The sequence below is a fragment of the Salvelinus sp. IW2-2015 genome, linkage group LG26 (assembly GCF_002910315.2).
Source record: "Salvelinus sp. IW2-2015 linkage group LG26, ASM291031v2, whole genome shotgun sequence".
Lineage (NCBI taxonomy): Eukaryota > Metazoa > Chordata > Actinopteri > Salmoniformes > Salmonidae > Salvelinus > Salvelinus sp. IW2-2015.
Genome location: NC_036866.1, coordinates 22,165,638 through 22,183,931, shown reverse-complemented (window position 1 = coordinate 22,183,931; position 18,294 = coordinate 22,165,638). Strand labels below are relative to the sequence as shown.

Below are 18,294 nucleotides of genomic sequence, written 5' to 3'. Positions count from 1 at the left end.
AAAATGTAACAATTTTTGGAAAACAAACTATTCTTGATTACACTTCACAGATAAAATTGTATTCATTGGTAGGGATTCTAATTTCTGCACGTACAGAATATGTCTGACTCATCTGCCTGCTTAAAATGGAGAGTATCAGTCGCGCGTAATGGACGCAGATGAAGTCTCCGTGGTATTAACTGGGCTGTGTTACTTTTAAAGTTGTATTTCGAAGTTGTATTAGGCTGTTGTATGTTTTATTGACAGCTAAGCAAATGTAAGCCTCTGCTATGTAGGCTATTGTTTGGCTACTGGAATGGAAAGCGCTCGTGTTCCCCTTTGTACAGTTCCTTTCAGAGAGTACTTGGTAAATCCTAGTTGGCAGGCAGCTCAGGTAATGTAACATGTTGGATATTTCAATTGAATGTGTACATTTAATTCAATACATTTAATTATTGTGCAAACTACATATACCATGTCCTGCATTTGCAATAGGGTTTGGAGAAAGTTGGACTGGGAGAGAACATGAATATCTATATTAAAGAGGTACCAGTGAGCTACATCAAATCACAGCAGGTGATAGTTGGCATGTGGGAAACGGTTAACCCAAAGGTAAATATGCATACCATGATGGGGGGTGAGTTATATGAGTTATATTAACAGTTAAATAACTAAAATATGTTTTGCTTCTTTACCTGTGTCTATACTGCTTTTCAGCCCCATTACTGTACAGCACTCACATGTAAAGGTTAACTTACTGACTTTTCTCTGTGATTCCCAGTTTGCCATACACCTTGGAATAGCCCCGGGCTCTAGAGGCATCTCTCTGGAGCAGACAGGCAAGAACCATGGTTACAGAGATAGAGATGTGTGTGCCTTTTGTCCTGTTAATCATTGCTGCATTGAGGGAGGACTAGATAGACTAGACTCAATCATAGACATGAGGTCCCTCTCCAAGGACCTCAAACAAATGGGTCTGGATGTCATCTACTCAAGGGACGCAGGAAGGTAGGGTTCCATATATCCCAGATATACTGTACATTAATAGTAAAGACAATGATTTGTAAGGCATTCCCTCTTATCCAGGTACCTGTGTGATTTTGTGTATTTCTGCTCTCCGCACCATGGCCATGGGAGGGCAGCCTTCATCCATGTGCCAGCCTCAGGCAGCCTGGCCACTCCTGAAAGACTGGTACCACTGCTGCAGACTGTCATTCAGGCCATGCTCAACCAGCTGGAGGCCCTACAAACAGCCAAAGACCACATGACAACTGTCTCCAAGACTCCCGAAGCCCAACCATGGCTACCTCAGGCATAGTGCACACAGGAGATGATCCATGACCGGTTAGATCATCCCACTCGTATTGTTACTATTCATCCTGTATCAATGTGTTGTAAACAGTAAGTCATTCTGCTAAATATACAAGTATGGAATATAGTCAGGTATGTTGTGATGTGGATAACTGTCAGCGATTGGGTGCAGAGATGTAGCGGAGTCAGGCGCAGGACACAGGTTTGAGCAAAACAACTGAGTTTACTCATAAAAAGGCAAGCAATATTCCAATAAGGAAAATATAGACAGAATAACAAAATACACGAACCACTAAGACACCAACAATCACGGACAGAACAGAAAGGTATGCCAGAGGGTTAAATAAGGAACATGATATGGGAATTGAAACCAGGTGTGTGTAATACAGACAAAACAAAACGAAAATGAAACATGGATCGGTGGTGACTAGAAAGCCGGTGACGTCGACCGCCGAACACCACCCGAACAAGGAGAGGGGCCGACTTCGGCGGAAGTCATGACAATAACGTATAACTCATAAGCAATCAGTCATGACAGCAAGTCATCTTTCTCATTCACTTTTTTATTCAAATTTTAAGAAAAAAATACAAGAAATTCTCATAGATACACATTAAGAGAATGGCATGTCAAAAAGACACCATTTCAACTACCGTATACGTGTGAAAAACCAGGAGGCCTCAGATACAGAACTTGCAAAAAGACAGAGTCTAGCCAAGCTGTTTAACCAAATCTATTTGCCAATCATTGAAATGACACAGAGATTCAGATTTTGTGAAAGTATAGGTAAATAAAAACGAAGTAAAATCTTCTCAGTAGATCAAGGCCCCTTTTTGAAGTTGTCGGAATGCAAAGCAGAACAACAGTGCCTGAAAAATTATACTGATAAACCTCAAGCTCATTATTGCGATTTGATTGCATGGATGCATCTTCTATAAACCTGAGGTTTGCATATAGAACATTCTGAAGAAAATACAATTACAATTATATTAATAATAATTGAAATGCAACCTTCTCAGTCAATCTTATCTCCATGTTTGCAAATTGGCAATGCAAAAAGAAACCATTTCTCTACTGTAAACAACTCTTCTTAAAACTCTAGTCATGCTATTTACTCTCTGCCATGACTACCCGTAATCTACTGGACATGCCTGTACTATTTATGTCCATGTATCTACTTGAGTTGTGGTTATAATAGGTATGTAACCTTCTGGTAACTAAGGAACACAGCCAGCATTCCAAGAAAACAAATAATCCCTTCGCAACAGGCCAACCCTTTAACCCATTTTGATAACTGAAAAAAAGAAGAAATACATATCACATGTCTCTATCTTTTATCATTACAGACACCAACACTAGAAACAATACATCTAAATGTGAAACACTCCCATCCATTATACTGTACTGAACAACAGAAGCACAGGGCCCTTGTTAAAAACGGTGATCTGAATTATTTCTTAAAAATCTGGAAGGGTATATATATATATATAGCCATTTGTTTCTGCCAATGTGCCATTCATCCAACCAAGTCTCTTTTGCTGCACCCCCCCCCNCCATGGTTTTACAGCCTAAAAAAAGTATAACTTCAGAATATTGAACACGTAAGCCTTCCAGGTTTTGTTGAGCTGTGAACCAAAAACCTTTCTCCATTCCGCTCCATAAATCAGAATCATGTTTATATGCCCCCAACTCCACCTGTCTTTTGCTCTACAAAATCAGAGCTTCACCTTTCTATGAACCTTAATGACAAAGACCTTTTGATGAGAATGTGAGGTCTAAATCCAAACACTTCCATTGATATTGGCCCAGTCTTAGAGGATTTACACCCACAGATTGAGACACCCTTTTTTGAAGCAGCGCCATTATCAGCAGCAGTAGAATAGAGAAAGCAGGGGGTGCAGTCGAAAGACTAATCACAATGAGGAGGATAATGAAGATTACAATGAAGGGACATTAACATCAACTACCTCAACATCTGAGTCTATTCAGAGTTTAAGTCTATTCCAAGCCAATTGGAACGGTTTAAAAAATCTTAACAGGGGACAAAAAAAATACTACAATATTTGAATGTGGGAGCTTTGTAGGTGCTATTTAGAAAAGTGAGTCATTAGGAGCAGGTGGATAGGATGGAGAGATTAGATGATGAAGGAGTACAGAGGAACCAACAGTGTCCTGTCTGTCAGATGCATGAGGAGGTGGAGCAGCAGCAGACAGCTGGAGATGTTCTTTCTACAGTTGGTCTGCTTTGAGACATCCCTCCCAGGACAGAGTATGTGGTGTCTTAACCTGTGTTTGCCTTCATGTACCACAATTACTCCATATTGACCTAATATCTCTCTAAGGCCAGTTATTTCCACACTCAACTGCTCCCAGCAACATAAGGGACAAAGCATATTTTCGCATTTGTAGCACTGACTTTGAGAACTTGTGGGGCTATTGAGTGTAGGAGTATGTGAGTATGGTTTATGTTGTCTTCACCAAGAGGGTTTCACAGAAATAAGTGCCGTCAGTTTTACTTTAGGGGAAATCAGTACTTTACATAGGATATTAGCAATAACCATTTTTACAAGAAGAAATGTTTAAGCTGAAACCAGAAGCCAGTGTTGGCAAACATTCTACAGGAGTTGTTTCAATGTCAGTAGTGGTTTAGTTATCCAGAATTCAGGCTAAAGCCAAACATCCTCTGATCTACCTTGTTTTCCAATATACAGTATATTACAATAGCAAAGGATTTCTGTCTTGCAAAATGTCTTGAGTGATTAAAGATGATAAATGCAATGTTTCCCATTTTTTGTTTTAAAAAAATTGCTTGACTCCAACATACTGATTTGTTTGAAATCTACCTAAATACATAGATACAATTGAAAATAAAGAAGTTATCGTTCATCTTCACCCTTCTTGGCAGCTGTATGATCTGAGGATTTCTTGTTGTGAAATCCTTGTTTGCGGAGGAGGGGAGATGGGATTTCTGCAGGGTGTAGCTACATATGAGGACACCGAGGTCCAGACCTCCGTAATTATGTTGAATTAAAAAAAGGAACTCTCAACTTACTGTTGAGAGTTAGAATAATAGAATACATAAAGTGCAATTTTGAAACTTGGCTGTGCATCAGCAGTTTCTCTCTTGTTTATATGTCACTGACAGTCACTCAATCAGCCCATGTCAGAAAACATTGTAGATTGGTAAATTAGTCTAGTTAGCTATCTAGACTTGTAGTAATCATGGCCAAATTACTGACCGGGAACGCAGTGCACGTACCCAGGGGCCCAGACTTCCAAGGGGCCTCCATTGATTTTGTTAGTTACTCTCACTCAGATATCATATTAACATGGCATAAGTCATGTGTAGAATTGCAGGAAATGAACTATAAAACTGCAACAACAAAAAAGTTCTGTATAGCAAACATATTTGTTCACCTTTTGTTAATAAAATACTTTTTCTGCTAAACAACTCTGTACATTTTCAATTATAGTTTTTAATCTAATTGTATAACTAGTAGGCTATGTATTTGTAGATCGACTGAGGTGAATGAAGCTACAGCAACCAATATGACAATGGTTGTTTTTGCTGTTCTCCAAATAGCAATTTACAGTTTTTAAATTGTATAGAAATGCAGTAAATGAGATTCAACTTTATTAAAATGTCTTGGCTACGGCCCTGGATGTCTGAGGTGGCTGTGTCCTTCTCTCTACCAATACATACTGTACTGTGACTTTGTGTAGCCTACTGTAAACCCTTCCTATCACAATAGTCATTTGATGTTATTCTAAGTTAGCATTATTAGGTAACCAGGTTAGCATGTTAGCGCTCAAACCATGAGTCGGACTTAAGCCATTTCCTGAGAAATACAGGCCAGACAATGTCTTTTATTAAATCAAACCTGTAACATAATCTGTACCACATACATTAAAAATCCTCATACTTTCAGTTAACTACCAACATACTTTATTTTCTATTTAAAATCTTTGGACCAGCAGAAAATTGAGTTGATACAGAAATCGTTAAGCATATGGGACTAAATAGAATTAGAACCACCCTAGCTACATCCCATCTCCACTCCAACCTAGGTGTGTGTGTGGTGTGTATTGATAATGAGGTCTACCCGGATCCAGAGGACTGTGAGGTTACCTTATACGGACTAATGAGAAAAGGTGAGATGTACTTTTGTTTTCATACACATACATATATTTTAAAAGAGTGAGGTAGATATATACTTGAAGGGAAAAAAAGAAAAACATCCCCAGTCATGACACCAAAGAAAATACATATAAAAAAATCCAACTTTATACTGAATCATGGGGCCTTTATACAGTGATTTAAACTGATATCACAAAAGGAAAATAAAAAAATAAATAACAATCCTACAGAGAACCTTCAAAGAAGGAAAAAATAATCACCAAGCAACACTTTTTCAAAAGGAGAAGTGCTTCAAAAACATTTTTCATACCGACACCCCCACTAAGACCTATTCCATTCATGACATTGAAATGTGACCACTTCCCTGGACTTTAACCCATCCTTATTTGGTTTACAGATGCCATGTTTAAGGAGAATAACAACAGAAACTGTTTTCACTTTCATCATAAGAGAATGAGTATGACAGCAGAAATGAATCGAATGATAAAGGAGAATAAGCAGTAATGCTGCGTTTGAAATCTAAGACACAAAAAGAGAACCATGATTATGGATGAGTCTTCTTTGAGGGGATGGTGAGTGGTTGGGATAATTAAGGCAAACAAGACAACCCAATTAGCCCTATTAATTGAGAGGCAGGAAAATGGATGGGTTAAAACACCAGATGCAGTAGAAAAAAAGAAGGTCCTGTGTAACTAATCCTGACTTCAAAAGGAGGCACTGGGGGAGGCAGGTATACTGTACATTTCAGTGTGGGGCTGGAGGGGAGGGGAGAGGGCACTATTGGACTCGACAGAGAGGTGAAACAAGCAGAGGACAGTAATGAGAATGTATGGAGAAAGCAAAACCTTTACTTCGACCTGAGATTGAGTTGCACCTAGGGGGGAATAACTTGGCGCAGTGCTAGACAACTGGTACAAGAAGGGTGACAAACGTACACGCTCACACATGGAGCTAAGGTGTCCATTCAAACTAATAATAATAATAACAATAATAATATAGAAATCTACAAAAAAAGAATGCAAAGGAAAACATGTTCATAAAAAAGTTAAAGGCAATGGAGAATATGTGGTGATACAGACAACCTTCTGGGGTAAAGAAGAGAGAAAAGTCATTTTATATCTAAATTATCATTTTCTTTGCTTGGAGAAGTATGACGCATAAGAAATGGACTGTAGTGGAGATCATAAACTATTAAACCTGAAGGATTTCTTTATATATATATATATATATATATATATATAACATCTAAAAAAGAAAAATAATAAAATAGCAGCTTCATTCTGTACAGGTGAACATCTGAACAGTACAAAAGTTATAAAAGTGACAAACCAATGATGTGTGTGAAAATGATCCTAAGGTCTAACATACAACTGTAAGACCTTTATATAAATGTTTGAATTGTACAGAGAGACTAATGACGAGTCTTTAAAAAATCTGCTGCGTACAATGCCTCGCATGCTTTTAGCAGACGTATGTATAGTCACAAGGTGAAGTTCTGTTGAGTCCTTTAGTTCTCCTTGTATCAGAACTGATCCAATACCTTCCACTTCAGGTATGTTTCTGTATGTGTTGCATTTTTGGCGCCAAGTCCTTTTTGCTCAATGTCTCTGTTGGTGATGTTGGTGTTTTCATCTCTCAGATGACACATACAATAAAATAGGACTCCAAATAAGGGCTCTGATGTGAACCCGAAAAACCCCAGAAAAGAAAACAGGCAAATTCCTTTTACAATTTGATTGTAATTGTGAAGTAGAAAACTAAATAAACAGCAATTTGTATTTTTTAGGATGCTTGATTATGTTTCTCTCCATGTCAAATCAAAAGGACAAATGAAGAGCAAGAAGGAGAAAACTACTAACTTTGATTTGGCAAAAAATGTGTCCAATTCACAATTGCCCTCCCTCTATCATATCTACCCACTCCTGAAATCATTCCAGGAATATTTACAGGAAAACCAATTATCCTAGTCCAGAACACATCAATGTCTGAAATGTGGGAGAAGTATACAGATGAAAATAGGTTTGTAAGAGGAGCTATATCTTGCTGTCGAGAGAATTATGTGTTGGTATAGAAATACAGTGCATTTGGAATGTGTTTGGACCCCTTGGCTTTTTCCACATTTTGTTATGTTACAGCCTGATTCTAAAATGGATTTTWAAAAATCCTCATCAATCTACACACAATACCCCATAATGACAAAGCAAAAACTGTTTTTTAGACATTTTAGCAAATCTATTAAAAATGAAAAAATGTCATTACATTTACATAAGTATTCAGATCCTTTACTCAGTACTTTGTTGAAGCACCTTTGGCAGCGATTACAGCCTCAATTATTCTTGGGTATGATGCTAAAAGCTTGGTACAAATGTATTTGAGGAGTTTCTCCCATTCTTCTCTGCAGATCCTCTCAAGATCTGTCAGGTTGGATGGGGAGCGTCGCTGCACAGGTATTTTCAGGTCTCTCCAGAGATGTTCGATCGGGTTCAAGTCGGGCTCTGGCTGGGCCACTCAAAGACATTCAGAGACTTGTTCCAAAGCCACTCCCGAGTTGTCTTGGCTGCGTGCTTAGACTTGTCCCGGGCAGGTTTTCATCAAGGATCTCTCTGTGCTTTGCTCCGTTCATCTTTGCCTTGACCCTGACTAGTCTCCCTGCCGCTGAAAAACATCCTTCACCGCAGGGATGGTACCAGGTTTCCTCCAGACGTGACCCTTGGCATTCAGGCCAAAGAGTTCAATCTTGGTTCATCAGACCAGAGAATCTTGATTCTCATGGTTTGAGAGTCCTTTAGGTGCCTTTTGGCAAACTCCAGGCAAGCTGTCATATGCCTTTTACTAAGGAGTGGCTTCCGTCTGGCCACTCAACCATAAATGTCTGATGGAGTGCTGCAGAGATGGTTGTCTCCCATCTCCACAGAGGAACTTTGGAGCTCTGTCAGAGTGACCACCCGGTTCTTGGTCACCTCCATGACCAAGACCCTTCTCCTCCGATTGCTTAGTTTGGCCGGGTTTGGTGATGCCAAACTTCTTCCATTTAAGAATGATGGAGGCCACTGTGTTCTTGGGGACCTTCAATGCTGCAGATTTTTTTTGGTACCCTTCCCCAGATCTTGTCTCGGAGCTCTACGGACAATTCCTCCGACCTTATGGCTTGGTTTTTGCTCTGACGTGCACTGTCAACTGTGGGACCTTATATAGACAGGTGTGTGCCTTTCCAAATCATGTCCAATCAATTTAATTTACCACTCGTGGACTCCAATCAAGTTGTAGAAACATCTCAAGGATGATCAATGGAAACAGTATGCACCGGAGCTCAATTTCGAGTCTCATAACAAAGGCCAGGAATACTTGCAAAATCTATTTTTGCTTTGTCATTATAGGGTAAAAAATATCTTAGAATAAGGCTGTAATGTAACAAAATGTGGAAAAAGTCAAGGGGTCTGAATACTTTCCGAAGGCAGTATAAACACACTCAGAGATGCACATTATTCTCTCAGAAATGATCTAAATGGGCTCGTCTGTTGGATTTTCTAGCAGATATGCTTCAAATTCTTTTTTAAAGTTATTGTCTCTCACTTACAATACCTGTCAGTCAGGGAATATTGATGATGTCCTTCTTTAATGATGTTTTTAAAGTAACAAATACTAAACAAGAAGTAAACCCTAGAGCTTCCCAGTGTTGTTGTTCGTTCTGTGCCACCATACTCCAAACGCTTTAGCAGGTTTCTGTGCTGTTTCTCAGTCTTGGTATTCAATAATAAATCTTGATAATATTATTTAAAAATGAAAGACTCCTACTGCAGTAGAGTAGTATAATGTGTCAGTTATTCACTCATCCATCACCCCATCATAACTAAAGCAGGGGAGAAGTTTATGTTACCCTGTGTGAGAAGAGGAGGAGTGGGGTGATCTGGCTGAGGGTGGAGGAGGGGATCAGCAGGCTGAAGACTGGGGCAGTGGCAGCGCCCGCTCATTCTTGCGCCCCCCGTTCATGTGAGCGTAGTTTTGTGTATCCTCAAAGTTGGGCCGCAGCACCACCACTGGCCCGTTGGCCGATATCTGTCCTGAGTGCTTGTCCAAGGCCAGGCCTGGGGAGGCCGAGACAGAGGCAGCCGGGACTGAGGTGGAGGGAGAGCCAGGTCCCTTCAGGGTATTAGAAGGGCATTGCATTGGGGATAACTGCTGGGGAGGAGGGGGCGCGGAGCCCCCTGTGGCCCCCATGGGTCCCTGGGAGGGCAGAGGAACAGCAGTGGGGGGTCTGCTGGGTGCAGGGTCCAGTGGCACGTTCTTCATGTTCTCCACCTCCATGTCCAGCTCCTCAGTGTCCGGGGGCTTGTTCTCCTCGCTGAAGAAGAAGCTCATCTCACTGAACGGAGGCTCCAGCTCCTCCTTGAGGCTGTTGATGATCTCCAGGAAGGAGGGACGCATCTTGGGGTTGTACTGCCAGCACATCCGCATCAGCTCAAACCTAAGGGCACAAACACATTATCTCATTTATTATACATAATATGAAGGAACTAAAATATGATCCAATACATCTATCATTGCATCTTCTCACCATAAGGTGGCAGAGTGCACCAAGATAGAGCCAATTAAAATGTTTCTGATACTCACTGAAACAAACAACTTCCAGAGGTTTCTATACAAACAGCTACTGCCAACTATGCATAGAACATCAGTAAGAATCTACCATCATATACCATACTACAGCATGTGTACAACTAGACAGTAAATCATACATGAGCATACTGTGCTAGGCTAGCGACAGAACACAGAAAACATCAAAACAACACCATAAAAAGAGACCACATATAGACCACATATAGAGACCACACACCACATATTACATTATACACAAACAAGCTAAGAATACCTTCTACAGCCTACTGACATAAACCACTTAGTCATCTCCCTCTCTCCCAGCAGCCACCTCTCTATGTCCGATCCCACAACAGCCTGTACAGCWGGGTATCTCAGCCTCTCCGCACCAAAGCTTTCTGGGTAGTTCTCTCTGAAGCAGACACTTAACTTCAAACTAAGTTTCAGCCAGCGGGAGGGAGGGTTGGTCATGGTTTGTTCTTTAGTCTCTCAGTGAGTGAGTCTCTTAAAGTTGTCTTTCAGATGGCTAAACTAAACCCCGGCTCCAAGACCTCCCATGAAAATGGCTGTAATGCTTGGAGCTGGGCCCACGCACCAGAGTAACCTGTCTGCTTGACATTGGCATGCTGAAAATTCTTCCTGGACAATCTGTCGCTGTGTATAACTTTCGCTGATGTGAAATGAGAAAATACGCTACAATAAATCATGTCTGCATGTCAGCACCCAGCTCCTCATCACACACAAACACATTCCAGCACATTTTACTTTTCACATCATTTCACTCACATCACGATATGTAAATGTTGCATCGTTCACAACATTATAAATACCCATACCAATGCAAGCCTCTACCAGAGTAGAGATAGAGAGCTACAAAAGAGAGCAACCTATGCTATGACAGACCATTAATAAACAGGAATCTGCAGCTGCAGGCCTGACCATTAACATGTTTCACAATCTCAGAAAATCTGTTATTTTCATGGAGCTTTCTAACATTGMACCAAATGTCTAGTCATATTTCACCATAGAACAGTATCTTAGATATTGCCATAATTCTATCTATACTGAACTAAAATATGAACCCAACATGCAACAATTTCAAAGATTATACTGAGTTACAGTTCATATATAGAAATCAGTCATTTAAAATAAATTCATTAGGCCCAAATCTATGTATTTCACATGACTGTGACTTCACATGTATTTCACGTTGGTCAAATATACCTTAATGAAAAGCTAGGGGCGTGGATCAGAAAACAAGTCAGTATCTGGTGTGACCACCATTTGCCCCATGCAGTGTGATACATCTCCTTCGCATAAAGTTGATCAGGCTGTTGATTGTGGCCTGTGGAATGTTGTTCCAGTCCTTTTCAATGGCTGTGCGAAGTTGCTGGATATTGGTGGGAAGTGGAACATGCTGTCGTACACATTGATCCAGAGAATCCCAAACATGCTCAATGGGTGACATGTCCAGGCCATGGAAGAACTGGGACATTTTCAGGTTCCAGGATTTGTGTACAGTGCATTATCATGCTGAAACATGAGGCGATGGCAGTGGATGAATGGCATTCAAATTGCCATAGATAAAATGCAACTGTGTTCGTTGTCCGTAGCTTATGTCTGCCCATACAATAACAATAATAAAGCTTTGACGAAGGCCGTGTGGCCGATACGTAAGCTTATTAAATATCGGTGATACTATCAAGAGCAGTGTGCGGTTTCCTTTTCCTTCATCTTGTTCAATTGATGCCATGCACCTGCAAAWWWWWTWWTTWWTTTTTTATTTCACCTTTATTTAACCAGGTAGGCTAGTTGAGAACAAGTTCTCATTTGCAACTGCGACCTGGCCAAGATAAAGCATAGCAGTGTGAACAGACAACACAGAGTTACACATGGAGTAAACAATAAACAAGTCAATAACATGGTAGAAAAAAAAAGAGAATCTATATACAATGTGTGCAAAAGGCATGAGGTAGGCAATAAATCGATAATTACAATTTAGCAGATTACACTGGAGTGATAAATCATCAGATGATCATGTGCAAGAAGAGATACTGGTGTCAAAGAGCAGAAAGTAAATAAATAAAAGCAGTATGGGGGGTGAGGTAGGTAAATTGGGTGGGTAGTTTACAGATGGACTATTTACAGCTGCAGCAGTCGGTTAGCTGCTCGGATAGCAGATTTTTAAAGTTGTTGAGGGAGATAAAAGTCTCCAACTTCAGATTTTTGCAATCGTTCCAGTCGCAGGCAGCAGAGAATGGAAGGAAAGGCGTCCAAATGAGGTTTTGGCTTTAGGGATGATCAGTGAGATACACCTGCTGGAGCGCGTGCTGCGGGTGGGTGTAGCCATCGTGACCAGTGAACTGAGATAAGGCGGACTTTACCTAGCATAGCCTTGTAGATGACCTGGAGCCAGTGGGTCTGACGACGAACATGTAGCGAGGGCCAGCCGACTAGGGATACAGGTCGCAGTGGTGGGTCGTATAAGGTGCTTTATAGTAACAAAACGAATGGCATTGTGATAAACTGCATCCAGTTTGCTGAGTAGAGTATTGGAAGCTATTTTGTAGATGCCATGCCGAAGTCGAGGATCGGTAGGATAGTCAGTTTTACTAGGGTAAGTTTGGCGGCGTGAGTGAAGGAGGCTTTGTTGCGGAATAGAAAGCCGATTCTTGATTTGATTTTGGATTGGAGATGTTTGATATGAGTCTGGAAGGAGAGTTTGCAGTCTAGCCAGACACCTAGGTACTTATAGATGTCACATATTCTAGGTCGGAACGTCCAGCGTGGTGATGCTAGTCGGGTCGTGCGGTGCAGGCAGGACGTTGAAAGCATGCATTTGGTTTTACTAGCGTTTAAGAGCAGTTGGAGGCACGGAAGGAGTGTTGTATGGCATTGAAGCTCGTTGGAGGTTAGATAGCACAGTGTCCAAGGAAGGGCGGAAGTATATAGATGGTTCGTCTGGTAGGGGTGGATCAGGGAATCGCTCGCAGCAAAGCACATCATTGATGTATAACAGAGAAAAGAGTCGGCCCGAGAATTGAACCCTGTGGTAGCCTGCCCATAGAGACTGCAGAGGACCGGACAACATGCCCTCCGATTTGACACACTGAACTCTGTCTGCAAAGTAGTTGGTGACCAGGCAAGAGGTCATTTAGAAAAACCGAGGCTACTGAGTTGCCGATAAGAATATGGTGATTGCAGAGTCGAAAGCCTTGGCCAGGTCGAGTGAAGACGGCTGCACAGTAATGTTTTTATCGATGGCGGTTTATGAATAGTCGTTTAGGTACTTGAGCGTGGCTAGGAGGTGCACGCACACGGTGACGGAGCGTCGGAAACCGGGATTTGCACAGGCGGAGAGGTACGTGGGATTCGAGATGGTCAGTGATACTGTTTGTGAAGTTTTGGGTTTCGAAGGACTCTTGATGGCAGGGCGAGATGGATATAGGTCTGTACAGTTTGGTCAGGTGTCTCCCCTTTGAAAGAGGGGGATGACCGGGCGCTTTCCATCTTGGGGATCTCAGATGATACGAAGGAGAGGTTGAACAAGGCTGTAATGGGGGTGCGACAATGGCGGCGGACAGTTTCAGAAATAGGGGGGTCAGAGTTTAAGCCCAGCTGATTTGTATGGTCAGGTTTTCCAGCTTTTCAGAATCTGCTATCTGGATATGGGTAAAGGAGAAGCTGGGAGGCTTGGGCGAGTAGCAGCGGGGGGGGCGGGGCTGTTGGCCAAGGTTTGGAGTCGCCAGGAGGAAGGGACATGGCCAGCCATTGAGAAATGTTTTGTTGAAGTTTTTCGATTATAAACGGATTTATCAGTGGTGACCGTGTTACATAGCCTCAGTGCACGTGGGCAGCTGGAGGAGGTGCTCTTGTTTTCCATGGACTTTACAGTATCCAGAGACTTTTTTGGAGTTAGAGCTACAGGATGCAAATTTTCTGGCTTGATAAAAGCTGGCCTTGCTTTCCTGCACTGCACTGCGTGTATTGGTTCCTGACTCCCTGAACAGTTGCATATCGGGGGCTCTTCGATGCTATTGCAGTTCGCACAGGATGTTTTTGTGCTGGTCGAGGGCAGTCAGGTCTGGAGTGAACCAAGGGCTATATCTGTTCTTGGTTCTGCATTTTTTGAACGGAGCATGCTTGTTAATATGTGAGGAAGTAACTTTTAAAGAATGACCAGCATCTCAACTGACGGGATGAGGTCATATCCTTCGGTACCGGCCAGGTCGATTAGAAAGGCCTGCTCGGCAAAGTGTTTAGGGAGCGGTTTGACAGTGTGAGGGGTGGTCGTTTGACCGGGACCCGTGGCGGATACAGGCAATTGAGGCAGTGATCGCTGAGATCTTGATTGAGACAGCAGAGGTGTATTTGGAGGCAGGTTTGGTCAGGATATGTCTATTAGGGTGCCATAGTTTACGGATTTAGGGTGTACCTGGTGGTTCTCTTGATGATTTTGTGTGAGATTGAGGGCATCGCTTGGATTGTAGGACCTGGCCGGGTTAAGCATATTCCAGTTTAGGTCACCTAACAGAACAAACTCTGAAGCTAGATGGGGAGCGATCAATTCACAGATATGGTGTCCAGGGCAAGCTGGAGCTGAGGGGGGTCGGTAGCAGGCGGCAACAGTGAGAGACTTATTTCTGGAGAGTTATTTTTAAAATTAGAAGTTCGAACTGTTTGGCATAGCCTGAAAAGTATGACAGAACTTTGCAGGCTATCTCTGCAGTAGATTGCAACTCCTCCCCCTTTGGCAGTTCTATCTTGAACGGAAAGTGTTATAGTGGTTATGTGAATGGAATCTAGCAAGAATTTTTGGTGGCCTTCCTAAGCAGGATTCCGGAACGGCAAGGACATCAGTGGTTGGCAGAGTGTGCTAAAGCGGTGAGTAAGGCAAACTTAGGAGGAGGCTTCTGATGTTGACATGCATGAGGCCAAGGTTTTTCGATCACAGAAGTCAACAAAATGGGGGTGACTGGCGGACATGCAGGGCCTGGTTTTACCTCACATACCCGAGGAACAGAGGGTAGTAGGATGAGGGTGCGGCTAAAGGCTATCAAACTGGTCGCCTAGAGCGTGTGGGACAAAGATAAGGGAGAGATTTATGGGCGTGCGTAGAATAGATTCTGGGCTAATATGTGCAGCCAGGGGTATGTGGCGGCAGGGTAAGCGGGGCAAGCCCAGGCACTGGGTGATGATAAAGAGAGGTTGTATCTTCTGGAGACATGCTGGTCTCAATGGGTGAGGTCACGCATGTGTGGGGGTGGGACAAAGGAGGATCAGAGGTACGGAGAGTGGAACTACGGGGTCCATTGCAAACCAAAAATGATAATGTAACTAGCTGAACAACAGTATGCAAGGCATATTGTATTTGAGAGAGACATACATAAGGTAAAGTGATTGCAGGTCTTGATGGAGAGCTAGCTAAAAACAGGTAAATAACAGCGCAATAAACAGGGTGCTGTCTAACACAGCAACAACAGGTAAAAATGCGAGCGACTAGCAGAGAGGGTCGGATTAACTAACACCACAGATCCTGAGTTAAAGCACAGAGCCCGACAGATAAACACAAATAAACAGAATGGAGTACCGTGAATTAATGGACAGTCAGCAGGCAATCAGTCTATGTAGCTCAAGTGATCAAGTGTCCAGGGGGCAGCCGTAGATGGTGCAGGAGGCCTCCACTAAGCTAGCACGCGGCGTTTAAAGTTAGTAGCCGGGGGTGGTCTGCTCAGACGAGGGGGGTCTGCTCAGACTGGTCGTGTCGACAGGAATAAGCCGATGGCGATGGCGAAAAGAGAGTTGTAATTGTAGAATTGGTGTTTGCCTAACTGGTGCTAGCTTCGTGCAGTGGCTAGCTGCGCTAGCTGCAAGCTAGCTGTGAGGATCAGAAGTAGTGGCTCAGGGATTACGGCAGGAATCCGGCGTTGTTGTCGAGAGACAGTCCGATGCTGGTAAAATTGTGAGTAATATCCAGGCTAATAACAGGGCTGGTGTCTGTGCAGAAGTAGAAGCTGCTAGCAGCGGCAAAAAAATGGCTAAATTAGCTTGTAAGCTGATTTAGACAGTTGTGATGGTTGGCAGGGCTCTGTGTCGGCAAAAAAAAGGTCCGTCAATTGGCAAAGAGGTATTGTGCCCAAGAATTCGCTGGTAGACTCTTCGGCTAGCCGGCAGATGGGCCTAGCTCGAGGCTAGCTCAAGCTAACTGGTGTTGACATAGCCGTAGTAAGCCACTCGGTTGCAGCTACTAGCTGTGATGATACGGTGTATTGTCAGAGCTTTCGTAGAATCCGGTGATGTGGTAGAGAAAAAGCAGTCCTCTAAATGCTTGGGTTTGATATCGCGCTTGCAGACTGGCAGGTATTGGCCCGAGCTGAAGCTGGCTGTGTCCGAGTTAAGGGTGAAGACCGCAGCAGTGGCTAACTGACTACTAGCTAGTAGCTAGTTATCTGGCTAGCTTCTGATTGGGGTTACGGTTCTAAAGTATAAAAAATAGCAGGTCCGTACCACATTGGGTGAGGCGGAATGTAGGAATGTATATTCAGTTCCTAGATGGAAAGTGAAATTAAAATATATACGAAATGTATACGAAAAATACGAGGACTATTTACACGGGACAAGACAAGACAAACACACGTCCGACTGCTACGCCATCTTGGCAAATAAGATTGCTCAGATGTGCGAGTGCCTTTTTGAATTTGCCCATACAATAACCCCACCGCCACCATGGGCCACTCTGTTCACAAAGTTGATATCAGCAAACCGCTCGCTAACACAACACCATACACACTGTCTGCCATCTGCTTGGTAGAGTGGAAAGCGGTATTCATCCGTGAAGAGCACACTTCTCCAGCGTGCCAGTGGCCATCGAAGGTGAGGATTTGCCCACTTAAGTCGGTTACGACATTGAACTGCAGTCAGGTCAAAACCCTAGTGAGGATGACAAGCACGCAGATGAGCTTCCCTGAGAAGGTTTCTGACAATTCTTTGGTTGTGCAAACCCACAATTTCATCAGCTCTCCGGGTGACTGGTCTAAGGTAAAGAAGCCAGATGTGGAGGTCCTGAGCTGGCATGGTTACATGTGGTCTYCGGTTGTGAGGCCGGTTGGAAGTACTGCAAAATTCTTTAAAACAATGTTGGAGGCAGCTTATGGTAGAGAAATTAGCATTCAATTCTCTGGCAACATCTCTGGTGGACATTCCTGCAGTCAGCATGCCAATTACACGCTCCCTCAAAACTTGAGACATATTTGGCATTGTGTTGTATGACAAAACACATTTTAGAGTGGCCTTTTACTGTCCCCAGAACAAGGTGCACCTGTGTAATGATCATGCCTTTGAATCAACTTCTATATGATATGCCACACCTGTCAGGTGGAATAATTATCTTTGCTAAGGAGAAATMATCACCAACATGGATTGCAAACAAATTAGTGCACAAAATTGGAGAGAAATAAGCTGTTTGTGTGTATGCAAAATTTCGGGGATCTTTGATTCAGCTCATGAAACATGGGACCAACAGTTTTGTTCAGTGTAGTATAGCGTATGTGTATTTAAAGTTTCACTCATCCCCATAATAATTCAGATTTTACACTGCTGTTACACGCTGTTTATTATCTATGCATAGTCACTTTACCCCTACCTACATGTACATATTACCTCAATTACCTCGACTAACCTGTGCCCCCGCACATTGACACAGTGCCGGTACCCCCTGTATATAGCCTCGTTACTGATATTTTATTGTTGCTCATTTACTTGATTAACTTTAGTTTATCTAGTAAATATATTTCTTAACTCTTATCTTTCTTTTCCATTGTTGGTTAAGGGCTTGTAAGGAAGCATTTCACTGTAAGTTTTTTTTTTTTGGACTGATTTGATACCCATACAGTTGAAGTCGGAAGTTTACATACACCTTAGCCAAATACATTTAAACTCAGTTTTCACACTTCCTGACATTTAATCCTAGTAAAAAATCCCTGTTTTAGGTCAGTTAGGATCACCACTTCATTTTAAGAATGTGAAATGCCAGAATAATAGTAGAGAGAATGATTTATTTCAGCTTTTATTTCTCTCATCACATTCCCAGTGGGTCAGAAGTTTACATAAACTCAGTATTTGGTAGAATTAACTTTAAATTGTTGTTTAACTGGGTCAAACGTTTCGGGTAGCCTTCCACAAGCTTCCCACATTAAGTTGGGTGAATTTTGGCCCATTCCTCCTGACAGAGCCGGAGTAACTGAGTCAGGTGTGTAGGCCTCCTTGCTCGCAC

General features: G+C 42.4%; 2 protein-coding genes across 3 annotated transcripts in view; one reads left to right on the top strand and one right to left on the bottom strand.

Annotated features, from left to right (window-relative positions):
* The first annotated feature begins 269 nt into the window (after window positions 1-269).
* pgpep1l (pyroglutamyl-peptidase I like) lies at window positions 270-1,729 on the top strand. The gene is made up of 4 exons (XM_070435205.1): window positions 270-373; window positions 475-591; window positions 761-987; window positions 1,066-1,729. The coding sequence occupies exons 1-4, from the start codon at window positions 296-298 to the stop codon at window positions 1,295-1,297; spliced, it is 654 nt and encodes a 217-aa protein (XP_070291306.1). The 5' UTR covers window positions 270-295; the 3' UTR covers window positions 1,298-1,729.
* Window positions 1,730-6,643: 4,914 nt separating this feature from the next.
* LOC111952526 (insulin-like growth factor 1 receptor) overlaps window positions 6,644-18,294 on the bottom strand; it is a 181,854-nt gene continuing 170,203 nt past the window's right edge. For both annotated transcript variants that reach the window (XM_023971304.2, XM_070435203.1), the window contains exon 21: window positions 6,644-9,891. In XM_023971304.2, coding sequence (XP_023827072.1) covers window positions 9,357-9,891 — 535 coding nt within the window. In that variant the 3' untranslated portion in view covers window positions 6,644-9,356. The remainder of the gene's footprint in view (window positions 9,892-18,294) is intronic.

Coding starts and splice junctions, on each gene's coding strand:
- pgpep1l (XM_070435205.1), top strand. CDS start 296: ATGGAAAGCGCTCGTGTTCCCCTTTGTACAGTTCCTTTCAGAGAGTAC. Junction 374..474: donor CTAGTTGGCAGGCAGCTCAG/GTAATGTAACAT, acceptor CATTTGCAATAG/GGTTTGGAGAAAGTTGGACT. Junction 988..1,065: donor TACTCAAGGGACGCAGGAAG/GTAGGGTTCCAT, acceptor CCTCTTATCCAG/GTACCTGTGTGATTTTGTGT.